The 23,733-nt window shown below is 30.8% G+C and overlaps 1 protein-coding gene across 2 annotated transcripts in view; it reads right to left on the bottom strand.

Annotated features, from left to right (window-relative positions):
* Positions 1 to 23,733, bottom strand: part of LOC115887806 (voltage-dependent T-type calcium channel subunit alpha-1G-like) — a 97,553-nt gene that overhangs the window by 44,597 nt on the left and 29,223 nt on the right. For both annotated transcript variants that reach the window (XM_030907315.1, XM_030907314.1), the window contains exons 4-8: positions 18,460 to 18,739; positions 15,660 to 15,752; positions 12,536 to 12,883; positions 10,893 to 11,072; positions 6,533 to 6,716 (exon numbers count right to left, since the gene is read on the bottom strand). In XM_030907315.1, coding sequence (XP_030763175.1) covers positions 6,533 to 6,716; positions 10,893 to 11,072; positions 12,536 to 12,883; positions 15,660 to 15,752; positions 18,460 to 18,739 — 1,085 coding nt within the window. The remainder of the gene's footprint in view (positions 1 to 6,532; positions 6,717 to 10,892; positions 11,073 to 12,535; positions 12,884 to 15,659; positions 15,753 to 18,459; positions 18,740 to 23,733) is intronic.

Genomic DNA, 23,733 nt, shown 5'->3' with positions numbered 1-23,733 from the left:
TATTTTCTAGCAATGTTTAAACAAACTCTTATAACTTGTTTCATTTCCATAACAAAAACTTATCGTATCCAGCCACAGTACAACACCGAACGAGGAAAGCTTATCCTCGAAAACACTTCTAGCTTCATAAATTATTCGACGATTTGAAAGAACAGTCACCTTTTTGCATGCAAACCGTAAATATCGGAGACAAAGCCGAATTTATTCGACAAAAGCAATGAAAAGAAAGGCAGGCCTCTTGCTGTGCGAAATATGTTTACGTGTGCTGACCTTCCCGAACCTCGTTTTATTTTTCCCAGCTTCTGGTGCCAGAGAGAATAAGAAAAGCACGCAAATCATTCGTTATCTCACCTGCACATCATTTTTAGAACCGAAAAGAAAGACTTTTCTTGCAAACGTTGAAACTTTGATAACCCTATTATTATGGAGATCAGACACGAAATATTTTGAATTGACTGCTACTGTTGCGTTTGCATTTTTATTCGAATGCCTAGACGTTTTTGGTATATTTATTTACTACATTATTCGGCATATCAAATTTAACAATAACAATTTTAATATTAGATGTTAAATACTATACAGGGGGCTACAAATTAGGGATACGTGTATTGATATACTAAGGGCTGGCAAAGGTTAGTCTTGGGTCGAGATTTCCGTATGTAAGAAGAGTACAATGCGTTTATAATGTACTGAACAAAAAGAGAACAGTAAACACGTTGCCAAACGTACGAACTAAACCGAGAAACTGCGTATATTGCTAAGAGACGTGGAAGGGGATATAGCAGATTTGTCGCAGTCCACCGGTCGACCCAATCAGTACCTCTGTCAGTACTTAAAGTTCCAAGCAAAGGTGCACATCATGCGTTCAGCTTCACGATTTAATTACGTCTCGTGATACTTTATTTGTTTATTTATTAACGAGTCGTTGTAATTTTCCCTATAGCATGAAAAATTTTAAGTGTAAGTTAGAAACACTTGCATTTTTGGTAAAAATAAGTGGAATTGAGTTGGTGTTCGACAGTGGTCGCGCTATTAGAACTCAAAATGAATCGATATCTCAAAATCTATTGAAAATAATTGATCATAGTTTTTTCAAAAGCTTTCTTAACATTTCTGCTATATTTTCTTCGGAGACAGTATGTGAAAATCTTTATAAATAAAAAGTTACGATTGCTAAAAATTGCTATGCACTAAAAGTAAATGGATGGGCTGTTTAAAATTTTTGGAAAATGGAAAAAAAACCTTATCGAATTTTTCTTATTTAAACATATTGTAAAAGATCCGATCTTCAAAATAAAAAAAAGTTTCAATATCTAAAGTGGTTCTTAAGTTATGGCGTCTTAAAAAGTTAAGTTTTTAAAGTATCGCGATTACTGACGTTTTATCGTTATAATCGTTTTATCGTTATATCGATATCCTTATAATTCCATTTCAGATGTTCAGAAACACATCTAAAGATTTTATCTAGTTATCTTTTCGAAAAAACAGTCGTTTAAAAATAAGCGGTTTGCGATAGTGATTTTACTTTACCTGATCGGGAAAGGCGTACCGGCAACGCCGCATTTCTCTCACTCCGACTTAATAAGATCTCTATGCGATTTACTTCCACACATGTAAGTACCGACCCAAGAGTAACAGTTGCCAGCACGGTATCGGAAACCGTAATAGATATGAACATGGTTAAATTGGGGCAAATTTGTGTCTTGGGATGGTCACCAAGCATTGCTGAACTATTTGAAAAAAAAAACAATTTTTATGAAAATCGATTCTATTTTTCCCTGTAGTTAATTTTTATAAAATTCAAAAACTAATTGCACATTCTCATAGCCACTTTATCAAGGCTACCTCAGAGTATTTTTAGATTTTCATATTAGCTGATAATTTGTGACATATGTACATAGGCCAACTTATTTTTTTTAAATACGGACCTGCATTTTTTATTTCAGGTTTTGAAAGAATTCGGTCTCCCAAAAACAATGATATTCCACACTTAATTTTTTTTCTATTTCTGGGACTTAAACACACTTTATTTAAACTAATTTCAAGTCCGGTTCTGGTTTTTGAAAATATTTAATGTGTTCATCAATCATGTAACAATATTGATGAGCTTTAAAACTACAAAATGTACACATTCGTAAGTATAAGAAGAAGATCTGTTGTAAGGGCTATACATAAAAGTAAACGAAAAATAAATTTGTGCATTAGAAAGGGTTGTAATCCTTTCGAACATGTAGATCATTAGAAACTAGTTTGTAGAAGTTCATTTATTTGTAGTAATTACGATCAATATTATGCATATTATTAGATCGTACATTGAGATTTCAAATTGATAATAAAGTTAAAAATAATATCTTTAAATAAAGTTAAAAATAATATCTTTAAATTATTTTATTTATTTGAATCTTTCAATTGGCAATCAATTTTTTGGCCTTATTCAATGTTAATTAGCGCTCATCAATATTACTTTACATTAATGTGCTCCAAAAAATAAATATTAAATGTGGCATGTTGTTGTACTCAGAAGACCGAATTCTTTGAAAACTTGAAATAAAAAACGCAGGTCTGTATTTAAACAAAATAAGTTGGATATGTATCTCAGAAAGTATTAGCTAATTTCAAAATTACGATCAGATAGCCCTGACAAAGTAGATATGAGAATGTACAATTGGTTTTTCGATTTTCTGAAAAGTAACGACAGGAAAAAATAAAATAGATATTTAAAAAATCCTGGACTTTTTCTAAAAACTTCTTTTCTAAAGCAATCTTTAAATTTTTTGAAAATTTTTTGATGGCTGGTTGGCGAATATCCCAAGACGAAAGTTTGATCCAATTTAACTATGTTTGTATCTATTTCGGTTTCCGAGATACCAATGCTCGTACCGCGAATTTGTAGCACCCTGTACGAAGAAAACTACGTTAATATTAATTGAGTCACGAGGTCACAAGGTATAATAGAAATAATTGCTTGCTGAAAGTAAATTAATCTTAACTTTTAACGAGCACAACTCGGGGAAATATATTCCAGCCAGTTAGAATAGTTTTGGAACTATGCTAACCTAAAATGCAAGATTTGGTAAGCGAACTTCCTTAGCGAAATGAGGATATTGCAACTATGCCGATTGTTACATGGCTACAGTATATAATCAATTACATAAAGACTTATTTAACTACCAATACTTCGATTGGCGCCATTTTATATCCACAAACGTATTATGGTTTTATGTATTATTAATGGGTTTGTTTTTGAGATACTGCCTTGTATATGAATTGATAAACCTAAATATTTTGTCAAAAAGCATTTAAAAATAAAATAATTTTATCACGAAAGGCACCAGATTTTTGAAGTGAAACTTCTTTACGCGCACTAAAAATTCAAGGCCGTGACACAGAAGCTAGCGCAAGACGATTAGTGGTAGCGGATTAGAAATACGTAGTGACGCGACGTGTATTTGTGAGCAGTCCACGTGTTTATCAAAAATTATGACACTTTAATACAAATTTTGTGAAAGTGAATCAAACTATTTTTATTAATTAGGTACTATACACTATACAAAATTACTATACAAAACATACGGTCATTTTAATACCAATTTTGTGAAAGTGTATGAAATTATTTATTAATTTTTAATTTGATACTTTTTCAACATTTCAAACTACACTTTTTCAAGCATGTCCTTCAAGTCCTTTAATTTAATAGCTGTTAGTAAAAAGTTCACTTCAAATATGAGCAAATTTAGAAAACAGTGACCGATGGTAGAATGAATTGGCTATTCCTCTAAGGTTACACAAGAATATATAGTTTTAATCATTGTTTAATATTATTAATTACAATATAGTAAAAAAAATAGATTTCCAAAACTTAAAATCGTAAAACTGCAGGGCAACAGTCTGTGTTCTGGCGGTACGCCTTTTGTAATTGTACGCCTGCAGATTAAGTGAAAATTTTAGTTTTTTATAAACGCGTGTTCATATTTATGCAGGGTGGCCCATCGAAAACGTTCCGCAAGGCCAAGGTAATTTTTTTTTTTGGAAAATTCAAAAACACGTCAATTTTGTTTGTGAGGGGGGCAACTTTTGCCCCAAAAATGATTGCAAAATGTTCATCCCCCAATTTTTTTCAAATGGGAAGGGGGTCCGCAATGAAAAGGTGTAAAATCAAGTGGTACCGCAATGATCAAGTGGTACCGCAATGAAAAGGGCTTTCTATTCTCTATACTTTCCGGCTTCGTTTTTGAAAATCGGTCGAGTCATTGAGAAAATATGAAGGATTGAAATTTGAAAAGTTTAATTAAACAGTTATCAGAGTAAATGATCAGGATAAATTCCCTCGACCAATTTGTTGTTTTTTCTTATTATTTTTAGATGTTTACCCATTTTTTCACTTGCCACAAGGTCGAACGATCAGGTGCGGTAGTTGCTAGATAGCTGTTCAGTGACTTATGCGTTGAAGTTCTTCTCAATATTGTTATACTTTTTAATAATTATGGTGTACTCACTTGCAGAAAAAGTGGAAATAATCGAACTTTATTTTAAAAATAATGAATGTGGCAATTGGGTTGCGCAGATATTCAATGAACGCCATCCTGACAAATACCTTTATGGCAAAATTGTTCGCGAGTTAGTAGGAAAATTTCGCTAAACTGGTTCCGTTATGAATAAAAAGAGGCAGAGGGAAAATCCTGTAGTAAATGAAGCTATGGAAGTATTCGTATTGGGCCAAGTTGCCATGGATAGTACGTTGAGTACAAGAAAATTAGCCAGTGAGACCGGCGTGAATCGTATAAGTGTCCAAAGGATATTAAAAACTACAAGTTCCACCCGTACAAAATTCAGTTGGTACAAGAACTCAACGAAGACGATTTTGATCGTCACTTGCAATTTTTTGAAATTATGAGTGAACGAGTGGCGAATGATAATAAGATGTATTTTTCGGATGAGTGTATTTTTTTTTGAACGGTGTAGTTAATTCGCACAACTGTCGGTACTGGGCTGAGGACAACCACAGGATTTTTCACTAGGTGCCCACACAAAACCCTAAGAAATTGAACGTCAGGGCTGGTATTTTTGGAAATTCTTTTGTGGGTCAGTTTAACGATATTGAGAAGAACTTCAACGCACAAGTCACAGAACAGCTATCTAGCAACTACCGCACCTGATCGTTCAACCTTGTGGCAAGTGAAAAAATACGTAAACATCTAGAAATAATAAGAAAAAACCTCAAATTGGTCGAAGGAATTTATCCTTATCATTTACTCTGATAAATGTTTAAATAAACTTTTCAAATTTCAATCTTTCATATTTTCTCAATGACTCGACCGATTTTCAAAAACGAGCCGGGGAAATATAGAAAATAGAAAGCTCTTTTCATTGCGGTGCCACTTGACCCCCTTTCCCATTTGAAAAAAGTTGGGGGATGACACCCCCGATTAGAGGGTTGAAGATTTTGCAATCATTTTTGAGACAAAAATTGTCCCCCTCACAAACAAAATTGACGTGTTTTTGAATTTTTTGGAAAAAAGAATACCCTGGCCGTTATGCCTTGCGGAACGTTTTCGATGAACCACCCTGTATTTTAATATTATTAAAGGCCTGTTCAAATATTAAACTTGTGGAATATACAGGTTGTTAACTCGACAGTTACTTATAGGGGAACAGAATGGCAACACTGCCTACTGAGAACGCATGCATTATTGATTTTTCTGCCGACTCGTCCCGTCGCGTCGTCAGCGACGAGCGGGCCGAGGTTGCCATATTTTAACCATAAAGTTCTTGCCGCGAGTAATAAACATATTAACAACCTGTATATGATAAAGGCATTTGTCTCGAGTATAGAAACTGACACGTCGACAGTTCGAGACAAAACGAAGTTGAATGAGATAGCGGGAGACAACCGAAATCGATAAAAAAACATGCCCTTCTCCGACATTTTACGAGGAGTTTTGAGGCGTTTTTAAAAAATAAAAATATGGCAAGATAAATGGAAACTATATAAAAAATTATTAAAAATGCACCTTAGTATAATATCCCAGAATAAAATTATTTAATGTGAATTACATCTATTTAGATTTTCAATTAGATACTATATTATTAAATAAGTAAAAGGGAATCATATATTAAAAAATTATGTTGACATTTTTTATTTTTTAAAGTTTGTTTAAATCTAATTTTGAGTTCTGTACGAAGAAATAAATATATTACGCTTGCATTTTTTTATAAAGCTGTATTAGATATATTTTTCTCTCAGTTAGTATGGATTATATTTTTCCACGATTACCGTGTTTTATTAAATCCGTGTTTTATGAAATCTGAGAGAGTATTTTTATCCGTTCTTTATCATCTCTCAGCATCATTCCTAAAATATGTTTTATATTAATATAACTGGGGAATAGGAGATATCTTAATTTATTTAATATTATATTGAATAACACAAGATAAGATTTTTCTTTTAATTCTTTTTAATTTATTTGATATTTAAGAATTTTTCGTTTATATATTTCAACCCTAAATAAAAGAGGTTTTTGAAATACTTTACCGGCTTGTGTGGTTTTCTCGCTCGAGCACACATTTTTCTTATCAATGTTGACCGATAAGAGGTTGGAGGCCGATGTGGAAGGTGAAACGTGTTGTCCGTGCAGCACAATGATGTCGCTGAACATAACCGAGGACCGTCTCCGGTTATTTTGCAGCGAAGTTGGCGATAGCAAGTTCGTGGGACTCTGGAAATAAAAATAAATGGTATCGTGGGGATGGTTCGTAATATTTTGTATTGTTCATTTCCGAAACAATGTAAATATTGTCTGTATTTTAGAAGCAAAGCAATTTGGGAAACGAGAAACAACTTAAAATTTTCATGTATTTGGAAGTTTTATATATTGTGTTCTAGTGGACCGATTCTGATGGTTTTTAAAGAATTTGTAGCTACATTATTTGACTTTTTAGTATCTCTTCATAAATTAAAATGAAAGTTGCCTCTGTCAATTATACGAGGGAAAACAAAATGTTTATATTATGGTAAAAGTTCGAAACACGTTAAGAATCATTTTATCATATAGATGTATCTTCTAATCTCGATAGTTTGTTTTTTGATTCATCTCAATAGCTTTTTTTGGAGATATACGCTTTTGAAGAAAATACTAACATTTTTTCATATTTTTTACAATATAACCATGCCTTTGCTTTTGGTCCTAGTCAACAGACCTATAAAATAGGGTTTGTGATTTATGTAATGTCACTGTCTTTGAAAAGTCAATTATTATTGTCTGTTGGGCAGTTACTGTGAGCTGTAATTTTTGAATTAAATTAATAAAATTCCATAAAAACAACCACTGACGATGCATGACGGATGTATGTAAATCCACACTAATATCAGTTCCCGGAAAAGGTGATAATTTAAGAACGAAATAATTTTAGAAAGAAATTCAACCAAATTTACATTTGTTATTACTACTATTCCTTCTATTTAAAACGGTATTTAAATTTAGAAAAGTATAAATAGGATTAACCATTTTAGAACAAGATATTTCTTTTATAAAGGATTAATTTGTTTTAAAATGTTAATAATAAAAAGTGTAGGTGCCCGATGGCGTAGAGGTACAGGCGATTGGTAGACGAGAACCAATCTCAAGGTAGTGGGTTCGAATCCCACACTCGGCATTTCATCAGCCGAGTATTTTTATTAAAATAAAAATAGTTTGGGTACCTAGGTCGACTCAGCCTTAAATGAGTACTTGGGATTCACAATCCTGAGGTAATAATAGGCGGTTGAAGCGTAGTGCTGGCCATATTACCTTCCTTGTAAACCCAACGGCTCTAGTATGGCAAGCTGTACCTTGCTACTTCCAAGGCGTCGAACGCTATATACGGGAGCTATTATTATTATTATTAATAATAAAAAGTTAGATCAGAACATATACCGTATTATTTGAAGAATCGAAGTTTAGTCTTAAATAAGTGCAAATATTTTTAGGGGTAGTACGTTTTGACCCCAGAACCACGACTCTAAAATTTTGGATTTTTTTTAAATTTTTAGTTACAAAACATAATTCCTTGATTATATGGTAACATACCTAGGTAGTAGATTAAATTTACATAAAAGAAAATCCAGAAAAGATCCTGTGGTTCTAAAATTTTAAGGAAAAAATATATTTTTATAATTTTGAAAGTATAATAACTTGTTTATTTTGGACTTATTTGAAAAACGACAAAGAGATGTCTCTTTTATCGAGATCTACCAGCCCTGAAAATATTTGCACTTATTTTAGACTCATCCTGTTATATACAGTATGTAAATAAATTTAAGTTCAGTAAAGTTATGCATACTTACAATATTACCAAGTATATACATATTATTTTCTCTGAGAAATTATAGTGATTCCTAAATTGAAAATAAATCAGTTTAGAATACATGTTTATATTGTGTTCTTTGATAGACAACATATGAACTTCTTTAATTTAGCAGTTGTGCAGCTAGATAAATATATATGAAAAAATAGAAAAAGCAATCAAATTTTGATTAAAACGACTGAAAACAACTCCCACTATAATATACTTTTTTGATAGACAGACTATACCCGTTAAAGTTGTGTAACTGGACTGATAAAACTTGAATCTCCTTGTACCAGAATATTATTTTGGAAACAACCCTTGCTAATGGTCCGTGTTGCCATTTAGAGAATGGGAAAAATCGTAAAATAAACCAGGCCATTTGTCTTCACAAAAGCATGATCGTAAGCAACAGCTACAAATGTTTTCGTCTTCTTCGTTTAGTTTTTCGGCGAGATTAATGTTTACTTTTTGAGGAACGTCCTCACTTGTTGACTCGACTAAATTTATTATTACTTTAGATAGTCGTATTTCCTCTCACTTAAAAGATACTAAAAGTCATTCTTAATTACTAAATAAAGTCTGTTCCACGAGATAAAGAAATGTCTACATATGATGATAGAAGAAAAGACTACTAAAAAAAGTTACGAATTTTTTTAATTAAGCATAGATTTTTTAAAATATATCAAACTATTCGTAAATAACAACGCCCTGGAAAGATGACTAACTATTTTATTTTTATTTGTAATAGAACATCTGTTTTATCTCTTTTTCTAAAATTTAATGTGTAGGTTTTTATATTTAGGATTTGTATTTAGATACTAGATTCCATATTTTTTCTTGATATTTCAACGTGATTAAAAGTTTCATTTTATTATTACATTGCAGTCAAACATTGTTCTTTCTAGATAGCTTAATAGCCGTAACAAATTCATCGCAAATTTATTAGAATATTCTGAACAGGAAAGCGGTGGTATTGGCCCCTTATGTCCCTTAAGTGCTATTAAGAAGGTGAGTTTTGTTGATATAAATAATAACTGTTTATATATTTATTTATTAATTTATTTTTGTTTCTTAAAATATTTTATTTAAAAGAAAATATGTAAAAGTGGGCAATGCTGTGCCGGTCAATCTTAATCACGTGACTAAAAGTTTATTTGATATGAACTATATATTTTTTCTTAGATCTAAGAAACGTCATGGATAAAGCTATACCATAAGTACATTACACACAACTATGTTTACGTGACTTTATCATGCATTTTCTACTTATTTCTTTCTAGAATCAGATTATCGTATAAGCCCATCCTGCTTTCTGCATGAGCTACTAAGTGAATGCTAACTTGCAGCGATTATTCGCGCTGCGTTGACAAAAATGACTATAAATCTGGGCCATTAAAACTTTTTTATATAAGATCATCAAGATAATCTATATAAGATCATCATATTTCTCTTACCATTCTACTATTCTATAAACCAAGAGAACCATTCTAAAATTAAATGAGAGATAAATATTTAAACTGGAATGCTCAACTTCCCCCTAAAACTTATAACTGTTCTGGATTACTTTAGAATTAGATGACAGACACATCTGTCACTGTCAGGCATTCTCTCTTTGGGTAGATTAACTTTTGTGATACAAAAAGTCACCGTTAATTACTTACTAAATACACGTTTCTGACGCGGACGGGTAACAAGTTTATACGTCGCTATCTGAACAATCGGCAACACGGCGGCGAAAGTTTGGAGTTCATTAGAATATGAATGGGGAAGTAGCTTTACGCATTCACCAATCGTATAATTAGCAAAGGTGCGAACGCTATGAATATTAAATGAGGCTGTAACTCCGTGACACACATGACGAGAATAACCATTTTACTTAGAAATCAGAGTTGATACAGTCTTGTTACAATTTGGTATGTACTGAATGCTTCTAAACAAATATCATGAAAGGGCTATGAAATAACTATGAATTTTGTAAATTTTGATTTGTTTGTGTATTTACTATTACTACTATTACTGGTGTTAAAATGTAAATATTTAACTTTCATTTTGTGACCTCCAAGTTTATAATGTAAGTTTTAAATTTTCTCTATTTGATGTTAACTAGTGATGTATTAACTTTGCAGAAAAAGGTTTTGATGAAGATCTAATAAAGATCGAAACGTTAACAATAATGTGTTCGACTTAAAAACAGCTTTATTACGGACCATAAACCCAAGAAACAATCTTCAAAAAATAAACATTTTTTGCGGCATAAACGGCCGTATCTTTTTTTTAAGTCAACTTAAAGGTTTGATTTTTTCACAACCTCAAAGGAGTGCAGACATGAGTCTATGGTTTTAATTTAAAAGCGATAACTCCAAGCATTTCCGAGATAAAGAGTTTTGACAGATAAAGGTACCTACGGAGGTACGAAACCTTGGTAAAATGTTTTGATGTATGATGCTAAATGGGCGTTTTATTTTACTGAATTAGTCCTTAATTCTCCTATTTGACATAAATTCGATTATACAACATTTTAAAGAAATAAACAATATAGATAGGTAATGAAAATATAGTTTACTTACGTCATTATTATTAATGGATATATCTTGATTGGAAATAGCAGGTACCCTTAGCAACCCCGGTCTTCTTGATGACACTACCGAGAGTTCCACGTCTTCCGATCTGAGGTAGCCTGGATCACTCAGACATATTGAACTTGCTCTGGACACTGCCCTTGTGCTAGGTAAGCTCTGAGTTGTTTGCTGTAAAAAATACATATACTTCAATTTGCAGAAGAAATCCTCACAGCTTATTTTTAACAATAGTTCTCTAAATAAATTACAATTAATTATCTTTATGGAAAGATGGGGACAGCTGTGTTAATTGATTTTCTATCCAGTTAACCAAAGTGATAAAGTTTGTATTTACAAGAAGCCCTATTTATTCGGATCTAAAATTGCAGACTATTTCAATAAAATTAAAGTAGTTAAACCTTTATCAATTTCAATTAGTTCTAGCGTTTCATGTTCTTGAAACGCTCTGAAACGTGAGGAAATTAAAGCTGTCCTTACCAATTTTTGATTATCTCTAGAATTTCTCATTTGTTTTAAAACGGAAAAATAATTGATTGAAAGGAACGTTTATGTTCTAAAGCAGTTTCCAAGCCTTTTCGCGTTGAAACTCTACGATTTTCTTATATTTATAAAACTACAAATAGTCTTTATTTTTTTTAATAAAATTGCAGTAAAATTAATTAAGATGTCAATTACAGGTATTTTCCTTGTGCAATTTTAAAAAGTTGAATTAAACTAAATCATTTCAGAGAAATAATTTCGTCGAAATATATTCTAGAAATAATCTGAAATTGATTTGTCTTGGGTATTTTCCAATAGAGGCTCACCCCAATAAGTTTTTTTATTTTTTCTGAAAAAAGAACAAGATTTGGTATGTTAGCTTATGTCATAATTCAAACTAAATCATTTCAGAGAAATAATTTCGTCGAAATATATTCTAGAAATAATCTGAAATTGATTTGTCTTGGGTATTTTCCAATAGAGGCTCACCCCAATAAGTTTTTTTATTTTTTCTGAAAAAAGAACAAGATTTGGTATGTTAGCTTATGTCATAAATCGAGATTGATTGACGTATTCGATTATCTTCGGTCACTTCCGGTTTCACTGCAAATAACTACAACATTTGATTTTTAAATAGTACCCTTGCTATTTTTTATTTTATTTATAAAAATGACATTTTGAATAAAATGATATATCATAAGTCAACTTTAGACATATTTAATTAAAAAAATACTATATTAAATTTAGGTTTTAGGTCTCTTGAACTTCTAGAGCATCAAAGTGTATTTGGTAGTACAGAATCACAGATTTTTTCATAAGCTTATTTTTAAAATTAGACTTACCAGGAAAAAACTGGTATATGCGCCTAAAATTATATAATGAAAGACTATCAATATTAATAAAGGCCTAACAACAGTGGCAAGAAACAAGAAAGAAAAGGTAAAGCATAAAGAAACAAAGAATAAGAAAGAAATGAAAAACAAAAAAAGAAAAAACGGAACTCACTCGATTAATAATTTCAGAACGTACTTAAAATTTTCTAAATAATATGAACTGATCTCAGACACACCCTAAAACGCATATTTGACAAATAATGATGACGTAACGTTGAACTATGGCTGAACAGACAGTACAAAAATAATTATACTCACCACCGGTTTCATTTTTGGACAGTTTGGATGATGTCTCTTGGTGCAGTTTAGTCTTATTGTCTCTCCCATAGTTATTTTTTGATCTCTTCGGAGATCTCTTTGTACCCTGTATAACCGAATTTTTTTCAACAGCCTTCGTTTGGACCGGCGCCACAGGTGCGCTATGTACTTGACGATCTCGGCGTAGCAGCTGGTGGGCTCGCTGTTGTTCGTCGAGGACGCCAGCGTGCTGCTGCTCTGGAACCTCGCCCTTTCCAACCTCATCCGCTCCATTTCGCGCTTCTTCGTTTCGGAGAATTGGGTGGCTATCACGACCAGGCAGAGGTTGATCATAAAAAACGATCCGATCTGGAAGCACATACTCGATTTTAATTACAACCGAACGTTTATATTAACTTCATGATACGTAGGTTGCCTGTTAAGTTTTTACAAAAGTGAAACAGAAACGAACAAATTCGAAACATAGTGTTTTATTGCTTTTCGAAAAAAACAATTCTGGAAACATTTTTTCCACTCTGAAGCTGATATTCTAGAAACATGGTTTTGAAAGTCTTCAACAGCTTCTTGAGGTGATGGAAATCGCTGTCCGCGCATCTTCTGTTTTACAAGTTCGAAAAATGGCTGCTAGGGAGCATTTCTCTGATAGAAAATCAGGAAATAGGGTTTTTATAAAAAATATGCAGGTGAACAGATATTTTAAATAATATTATTGTAATCATCAAGAAATTTGTAATTTTGCTTATTAAATAATGTGGTGGGGGAAGGTTAAACTTGCTTTTATTAAAATAAGAATAACTCTGATTTAGGTTAGCTGATTTAAACAAACTAAAGGCTCGTTTAAAAGAGATTTTTCTTCCTAATGATCTCCAGTATAAATTTGGTTTCCATACATTTTTTTCGTTGTAGCTAAAGGGCGCTGTTTGACATCATAACAGATATTGCGTTTTTGCATAAAAAATTTAAATAGGAGGCTATATTTCTCTTTACATAGTTAAATAGAGCACAAAATTTCCAAAATATTAGCGCAAACCTCAACTTTCTATCTTTTCTCTAACGGGAGATATTAAGAAAAAAAATCATATTAGGCTGTACACCTAGGATTATAAGGTCTAAAAATTATTGTAGTAGGCTAGAAAATAAAAAGAGGTAAATTGGTTACGTCAAAATATCAAAACAAATATTTTAATTTCATTTTAATACCATTTAATTGGTCTTTATCCATGTTAGTTCTTGATTCGACCCCATAAATTAAAACCCAGGCATATTGAATCCGATGACCTAGCTGGCCATGGAAATATGCCGCTCCAGCGCCGTTATTATTACTACTACAGTAAGTGGTATCCTAACAAAATTGGCAATTCATCTCTTAGAAATTATGGATAGTTCATTTCATTCAGATAATTAAAAAGGTGCAATCATTCGCCATTATAGAATTCCTGCCTAAACATTTACCGACAAGCGCGCAACGCTGAACGTCTTGGTGCTGAACTACTTGCATCAAGGGTAGATTTGGACCAATACTACATATTGTTAAGATTCGCACCTTTAGTGACATGTGAAAAGTGACCCAAACGACATAAACTTTATAATATAATAATAAATAACACAAACAACAGGTAAAACACGAAAACAAGTGAAACCAAGGACGAACTTGGATTAATAACTAAATGACGTTACATGAAATAAACCCCCTAGTTTTCGGCCATACGAAATTCGGCCGTTTTCTGTTAAATTAGTATGGCGGCACAAAATTCCTAGAAATTTTAATAAAATTATTGATTGTCCGACTTTGGGATATTTTAATCTGTGAACTACCTACGTATAATTAACCAAGAAATTCGTAAAAATTATATGGATGGACGAAAATGTTACATAAATACGTTTAAAAAATTATGACGTCATTTTTTTAAGAAAACGGCCGAAATTCGGATGCATGAAAACTGAACTTAAACGCTTTGATATTTTGATGTAACCAATTTCCCTCTTTTTGTTTCCTAGCTTACTATTATAATTTTTAGACCATATAATCCTATATAAACGGCAGCCTAACATGATTTATTCTCTTAATATCTTCGGTTAGAGAGAAGATAGACAGTTGCGGTTTGCGCTGATATTTTGGACATTTTGTGCGCTATTTAACAGTGCAAAGATGAATACAGCCTCCTATTTAATTGTTTTATGGAAAACAGCAATATCTGTTATGATGTCAAACAGCGCCCTCCAGCTGCAACGAAAAAAATTATGGAAACAAAATTTATACTGGAGATCATTAAGGAAGAAAAAGCTCTTTTAAACGAGCCCTAGTTTGTTTAAATCGGCTAACCTAAAGCAGAGTTATCCTTATTTTAATAAAAGCAAGTTTAACCACTTTATTTAATGAGATAGAGCAAAATACTTTATATAAAAAAAATACAAATTTCTCGATGATTACAATAGTAGTATTTAATATACCTGTTCACCTGCATATTTTTGAGAAAACCCCTATTTTCTGATTGGGTATCAGAGAATCGCCCCCTAGAGGACCTAACGGAGTTTCGAACTTGAAAATAATTTCCAGCGATTTCTCTTGGCCGATTTACTTATTAGAATCTTTTTCCGTTATAAGTTATACGACAAGTAGTTTCTGAGATACAGCCGGCGTCCATTCTTAGTTGGCCTTCCGGTACAGTTATATTTACAATAAGGGAGTCTTAAATAAGTGCAAATATATTTTCAGGGCTGGTAGATCTCGATAAAAGAAACATATTTTCTATTTTCCGTTTTTAAAATAAGTCCAAAATTATCGAGATATTTTACTTTGAAAATTAAAAAAAAATGGTTCTTTGGTTAAATTTTGAGAACCACTGGATCATTTCTGGGTTCCCTTTCTTGGTAAATTTAATCTACTACCTATACTGTCATATTATAAAGATATTATATTTTTTAACCAAATATTAAAAAAAATTCCAAAAAAATATTTCAAAAAATTCCAATTCTTCCAAAAAAAATTTACGAAGAAAACTTCATAGACGTTTTTCTGGGGTTGAAATATACTGCCACTAAAATATTTCTACTTACTTAAGACTCACCCCGTATATACAAAAGTTTGATCAAATTATTATCTATTTTTTGATAAATTACTTACCACAATGAGTAATACAAAATATATCCAATCCCAAAAACTATGTCCGTCTTGGACATAATACATTATTTCCGTCCAACCTTCTAAAGATATAACCTAGAAATATAAGTAATTTTTTTAATAATATATTCTTTGATTATTAAAAAAATTATTAAAGATGCTAGAGATTCAAGACTTTGCAGATAATTTATAAATCAACCAAAAATGTTTAATTTTAAATTTAAAAGATTATTAAGGTTCTCTATGAACATTAATATGAAAAGAACATAATTGTCCATATATCATCATAATTGGCAAGAAAAAATTCATTAGACGAATTTATATTTGGTCGAATAAATCATGGAATATTAAAAATGGTATTTTCGGTTTTAACACATAGCAAAGCGTAAAACAAACATGCTATTTAGGTCTATTCATCACGTTAAAATTGGTATCAAATTATACATTATATTTATTTATACGAGATTTCACAAATTCAAACAAATATCTGGATGGTTTAATATTTAATATTAGTGATGAATTTTTGATATATAAAATTTATTATAGAATTTGGAATAATTAAAATTTGTGTTTTGTTTGCAATATGTATCATCTAGATAAGTGCAATAATAGGAATAAAGATTAACAGGTCTGTAGTTATTAAAAATAATATTGTCGTTGTAAAAATAATATAATTCCGTAATAAAAAACTGTAGCGTATATGAGAATTATGATTTTGTTATCATTGTCAGCCCATGTTTGCAAAATTAAAAATTTATCAATTTTCACTTATAATATCACAAGAGCTTAAATTATTTTCGGAAATTTTTTTGAGGGCACGAATATTTTGAAAATTATCCCGAGTCGAAGACGAGGGATAATTTTCCTAAAATATTCGTGTCCGAAAGAAAATTTCCAGGAATAATTTAAGCTTGCGTGGTATTCGGTAAGAAAATTTCACACCTAAATTTGAAAAAAATTAATTAAAACATGACATTTTAAAATAATTTCAATTTGTTAAGTTGGCCAAGGTATTGATGTTTTTGACATATTATGTGTTTTGTCATTTTTGTTTGCGATTCTGTCATTAAGCTATTACTAGTTTTAAAACGTCTGTACGTAGAGTAAGAAGTGTATAGCGAAATGTCGCGATTTGGAAAAGTAAACCAACAAGTCATTAAAGAAGAAATTGAAAATATAAAACCAGATAACACCCGAAAATCAAAATCAAGTGTATGGAAACAGTTTGTTGAATTTTGTGATGAAAAGTCGTATAATATTCATGAGTGTATGAGTGTAGTACATAATATATCATTAAAGATTTGGCATTGAAGATAATTCAACATGAAATAAATTCTAAAAAAATCATATAGATATATCCATCATATTTCGTTAAATAGAAAAATACCAGCTTTAGTTAAATAAAGGCGGCAGAACTATATTTTTTAGAACATGGCAATTTCGAAGAAATTCATATGTAGGTATATCTAACATATTTCCTTAAATAAAAAATATTACCAACCTTAGTTACATCAAATGCTAAAACTCAAATGGGTAATATTTCAATATATAGACATTGTAGTTCATTCACATTATGATTGTAGATCTTATGTTTACCTTTTCAACTGTCAAAAAATTTTCACTAAAGTTTCGTGGCGCCTCGACAAAATTTCCGGAAATTTTTTCAGTTGCCATGGTAACTAGTCAACATTAAAGCATGTTATTGGTTGAAAAGTAGAGGTGTGAAATTTTCAATAAAATTAAATAAGACATTTCAATAATTCTTGTATAACTTTTATAATTACGGTGTAAAATTAAAAATATTAAAAACTCCAAATAATTATGGAAATCATCATGAAAATATTTATTAAGTTTTATAATGTAATCACTCCCATTGCATCAGTGAAAACGACTCTTGATATAAAATGTTCATTTTCTATATAAAGAATGATTGAATGGTAAAAAAATATGATTAGTTATAAATCCATAATCAATATTTTCCTTATGTTTTATTTGTTAAACACATTTTTTCATGATTTTGATATTTACATTTGTCGATATAGGTACTCTATTATATACTGTTTGTTCTTATCCTGCTACAATTCTAATCATTATTTATGGAAAATAATCAATAAAGATTAGATCATTGTACACCCACTAAAAACTGTTTAAATGGAGAAATACAAAAAATAATTATCTATGTAAAAGAAAGTCACACATTAATACCACTTAAGTTACTGCAAATGCAAGTAATGAATGCATTAAATGTTATTTTATTATTTATAGTGACTCACTAATTATTTTACCAATGAGTAAGACCTTTTGTAATCAAATATGAAATAGTAATCTAAGCATTTAAATGGAGCATTTAAAATTATATAAAATAATATGTAATCTTGTTACTTAAATATTCAGCTATTAGTTAAATGTTAATAATACAGGGTTAAATAAAGGCAAATATTTTTAGGGGTAGTATATTTTGACCCCAGGAATACGTCTATTAGATTTTTTTGCGAAAAAATAATAATTGAAAAATTAGAATTTTTTGAAAAATAGTTCAATTATTATTTAAAAAAAACATAATATTTTGATATTATACAGTAGACTAAATTTATAAGAAAGGAAACTTAGAAAAGATCCTTGGTGGTTCTCAAAATTCATGCAAAAATAAAATAACTCGGTTATTTGGGACTTATTTGAAAAACGGTTAAGAGAAAATATGTTTCTTTTATCGAAATTTACTAGCCCTGAAAATATTTGCTCTTATTTAAGACTCACCCTGTATATGCATTTTAATTTAAAGTCATATTTCAAAAATACGTACCAGGAATATAGCGATCCAGGCTAATCCGATATTATCGAAGGATATCGTGTTCTGAAATGGATTCAGGTGATTATCCGAACACGAGGAATAGTATAGGTGCCAGTTGATGCAATATTGATCTTCCGCATATTCGGGCAACTGTTTCTCCTCGTAGGTGAGGGTACATTCGATTGTACCGTTTAGAAACGGCGGCAAATCGTGGCAGGTATGCATCCCGGAATAGTTACTTTTGCTACAGATGTAGTCTGTATCGACTGGCTTGTAATAGTATGAAACCTCTCTGAAAATACAAGCAAAATTTTAAATGTTTTGAAAAAAAAAATGTTTTTTTAAAAAGAGTGTATATTACAGAAAGTATACCGTATGATCGAATGAAAACGACGTCATAGTACGCTTAGAAATATTTTAAACAGAGATGACAGAGATAATTAAATAACCTTCCCCAAAATTTTAATCTTGAAAACAGGCATAAATAATTTAAAGCCAGAAAATGCATAGTTGGTTGAATAATACAGTACCGAAATATTTGCAACATACCTCTATTTAATGTTGGTGTTACGCACTTCTTCTAAGTTCTATCATTAACGGTCCCCGATAGATAGATAGCTAGGATACGAAAGAGAAAGTCGTTGATGTTTTTGACATTGGCATTTGATCGTGGCCTATTTTAAACTTTTGTTAACAATTTAAGGTAACATTAATTGTTACCTTAAATTGTTAATTATTTTATTGCACCGGGCAATTATTGCCCGGTGCCGTAGAGGTACAGCTCTGGTCTACCAATCTCAAGATTGTGGGTTCGAATCCTACACCCGGCATTGCATCAGCCGACTATTTTTAATAAAATAAAAATAGTTTGGGTACCTAGGTCGACTCAGCCTTAAATGAGTACTCGGAATTCACAATCCTGAGGTAATAGGCGGTTGAAGCGTGGTGTACCGGCAAGCTGTACCTTGCTATCTCCAAGGTGTTAGAAACAAGGCGTGAGCTATTATTATTAACAATTTAATATTTCCAATATATAAAATACTGGTAGAGTTATTCAAATATTTATTGTTTGATTCTAAACTAATTATGGCTTTAATGTCTAACGAAGTCGTGAAATCATTTACGATCATATTAAAAACGTTGACACATTAAAGCTATAGTAAAATAAAACACTAATTCACCACAATACAACAAAATCTTTTAACTCTTGCACTGGACGCGCGCTTTAATCTGTTTTAATCATCTGCTGATGAAGCTAACAGTGCAAAATAGAAGTGTCTTGGTGTATTGTGGTGAATTAGTGCCTAACCCCCAACTGTAATCAAAATGAAGTGTTTTTTCTACACTTATTACGACGTCATTTTCTTTCGATCACATAGTATTTTTGTCGAAATAGAAGAACTTTTCAAATAATATTTTTAAGACTTTTCCATTAACCAGTCCATTAAAAATTTGAAACCTAAATATACAATTGAATTTGTGTTGAGTAGATACAAAATAAATCCTGAAATATTATGTACATACATTATGAGTTCGGGTAATTTAAGAATAATGGCTGGTGTGCTTTACCTTTATTATTTAAATTCATTTTAATATAATAGTCTAAAACAGGATGCCGGAGCGGAAACACTAGAGCCGTTAAAGAGTAGGAGGGATTATGTAAATGAAAGAAGGTCAAGTTAGGTTTAACAGGTGCAAAGCCGTGAAGATTTCGGTTGATTTTCGGCAGACATGACAATGAAAATCATTTTGGGGCTTAGGCATTTAAGCGTTTTAGAGAAATTTAGCTTTTAAATGCTTATATTGTTAGGACAGAAGAAGCATTAAAAATATGAAATTACATTATTAAATTAAACGATAAATTTGCTTTTGTTAGACATTTTTTGTGCGAGAAAACCTAAAAACTTCATACAATTCGACTTTAAGTCATAAAATTATGGCGGAGGTCGACGTTATTGATGGTTGTTTTCATTTTGAAATCCACACACAGACATAGACTATTTTAGTTTAGTATTTTGTTTCTTCACATTTAGAAACATGGCTGCTGAAAACGGGAACATCTTGGATACAAATTGTAGAAAATGTTTCAAAACATTTCCCCTAAAATTGTTTTGATTTCGCATCGAAACATTTCAGGAAACGGCTTGTGCCACCACATGGGAAACACATGTAATAAAGCCATATAAAATATACAGGTCTCGAAAATGTTTTCTATTTGTATCATACCGTTTCCATTTTGTGCCAAGAAACAGACACGATTATTAGAAACATTACCTAAAAAGTGTCCAAAAATGTTACTTGGTTTAGCGCAAAAACATGTCAGTACATTCTATTATATTTTTTGTAAAAATACACGAATCTTGAAAAAAATTTAAAAAAATGTTCTTTATTATACTATGAATTTTATCTCTCAAAAAAATGGCATATTATATAGGGTGGTCCGAACTGTATTCCGGAAACTTCGACAGCATATTCTGCAGATAAAAATAAATAAAAAAGTTCGTATAAATGTCTGTCCTAAAATGCTTACTTTCAGAGATACAGGGTGTAGAAGTTTCATTTTTATTTCGATTATTTCTAAATAATTTCTGAAGTAACGTCAATATTTGGATGAAAATTGGTGTCTGGAAGTGTTTTGACATGAGAAATTTGATTTTGATTCATATAAATATATGTCCTATAAATACATGTTTCATTTTTATTTCCATTTTATCCAAATAATTTCTGAAGTAAAGCCAGTATTTGGATGAAAATTGGTGTCTGGGAGTTTTTTGACATGAGAAATTTGATTTTGATGTCAATATGACTCCTACTTCTAGAGGGCGCCACTTACATATTTTTATCTGGTTTGAAGGGTAATAAGTTTTCGTCCGTACCTGTATAAAACTATTGAGTGAAAAAATATACAGTTATGACGTTTTCTACGCGAAAAAGGTCTCTTGGCAAAAATCGCTACGAGTAATAATAATAATAAATAATATAAATAAATAATGTTTATTCAAACTGATCCAATTACAAAGTATATACAAGACTTATACATAACTTACGAATACAAAATAGTGAATAAACATAATATCCTCTTAAGGTAGAACCTTGTCTGAGGAGTTTTATTTCTACAACAATAACTACAATATTTTATACTAAATTCTTAACTATATCTAAATGTATCAAATTAATATATTTCATTGTCCAACACTTAAGCACGCCAAAAAACAAGTTATTACACAGCGGTCTTATCTCCTATATCTAGTATTTTATAGGAATAATTTAACGAACATTTTATAAGTACTACTACTCCATCATTTTTATTTAGACTTCCTTCATTTTATATATAATGTTGTATCCCGGTATCCTATATAAATCAATATTCCAAATTTTAAAACTTTCAGTAAGTACTATACAATCAAATTCAAAATCTATTCCACGTAAAAGAACAAGAAGCTCATCAAAATTGTGATCTATGCTACGAATATTATTATGAAAAAGTTTAAATGATGATAATTCAATGTCAAATTTACATATATTAATGTCATCCGCCACATCTGCCTCAATCAACCTTGTTTCAAAGTCCCTAATATATGAATTCATTGTTATCTTATATGTTAAGCTTTTAAATATTTAACTTGCAATCTGACCCATATCGGAAACACCTAATTTTTCAAAAGAGAATAAAAAATAAAATATATATTTTTTTGTTTTACAATATACTCCAAATACCTTTAATAAAGAAACAAATAATCTATATTGGTTTATAAACGTCCATGTATTTACTATATATTTAAATATTAATAGTCTATTTATTTTTAGCCCAACACCAAATTAAATTTAAACATATACTATATTTTAATTATTTAAAAGTCCCAAAAGTGCAGAGTAAGCAAGTCGCCGATATATGCTTATATCTCCAATTAGACTAAAATTACCAGGAAATTGTAGGCGCGCACAAACGAGCGCCATCAATGTATATAAATAATTCACTCACGTTTTGTTTAAAAAAAATGTCTCTTTACACTTGACGACATCTTCATTTCTATAAATGGTTTTCGAGATATTTGGAATCGAAATTATCAATACCTGTCATCATCGACATAAATTAAACATGTTGACTAAATAGTTATCAGACCGAAATCATAAATTTGAAATGTTTTTGTGCCAAAAGTTCAACAGAAACTGTTTTATTATCATTTTTTGCAGAAAAATTTATGATTAATGAAAAAAAAATAAAAATTTCCTAAATTTATTATTTCAGTGAAATAACTATCTACTCAATGTGTTTATTTTTCGTCAATAGTGACATGTATTGTCTATTTCCATTCTAAATATCTTAAGAACGGTTGTTCGTAGCGATTTTTACAAAGATATATTTTTTACGTAAGAATTCACAGAGATGTATATTTTTCGCTCGGTAGTTTTATACAGGTACGGACAAAAACAAAAAGTTACTACGCTTCAAAAGAGTTAAAACACATGTAGGTGGCGCCCTCTACTAGTAGGAGTCATATTGACATCAAAATCAAATTTCTCATGTCAAAAAACTTCCAGACACCAATTTTTATCCAAATATTGACGTTACTTAAAAAACTTACTTTTTCTAAATTATTTAGAAAAAATCGAAATAAAAATGAAACTTCTACACCCTGTATCTCTGAAAGTAAGTATTTTAGGATATACATTATTTTTACCTGCAGAATTTGCTGCCGAATTTTCCGGAAGGCAGTTCGGACCAACCTGTATATAAATAAAGTTTGATTTTATTGATTTGATATCAACTGTTCACAAGTAAAAAAATAAAAATTAATATTCTTAAAGAAATAATTGCCATTATTAAAAAAGACAGATACAATGCGACATTTTCAATCACAATAAGAGATATACGTTGCAGATTTTAAGTGGTACTCGCAAACAGATGTACTAATTAATATTTAGCGAACAGAAACGACGCTACGTTAATTCAATTGTTGTCACATTCAGAAACCCCAGCCTGTATAATGGGAAAGAAAATTTGCTAGTGTATAATACGGCTTTTGAAAAGCTTTTGTGAACGGATTCGGTACGCTCGCAATGAACGCGTTCTGATTTTAGAATAGATACCTTTATTCCAGCCATCCACAATTGCAACATTCATGAATTTTATTCTGTTAACACTCTCGCACGTAGAAATTTTAAGTATTACCTTTATTAAATGTTTTGAAGCAAATAATAAATTCAAGTTACTTAAATATATTTAAGTATTTGTATAAAATGTTTCCGGTAACTTATAGAGTCCATTTATGACAAAACAGCTTT

This window comes from Sitophilus oryzae, unplaced genomic scaffold (assembly GCF_002938485.1).
Source record: "Sitophilus oryzae breed Bouriz unplaced genomic scaffold, Soryzae_2.0 scaffold_637_pilon_pilon, whole genome shotgun sequence".
In the NCBI taxonomy this organism is placed as follows: Eukaryota; Metazoa; Arthropoda; class Insecta; order Coleoptera; family Curculionidae; genus Sitophilus; species Sitophilus oryzae.
The sequence above is the reverse complement of the archived record's forward strand: the minus strand, read 5'-3'. Positions and strand labels throughout refer to the sequence as shown.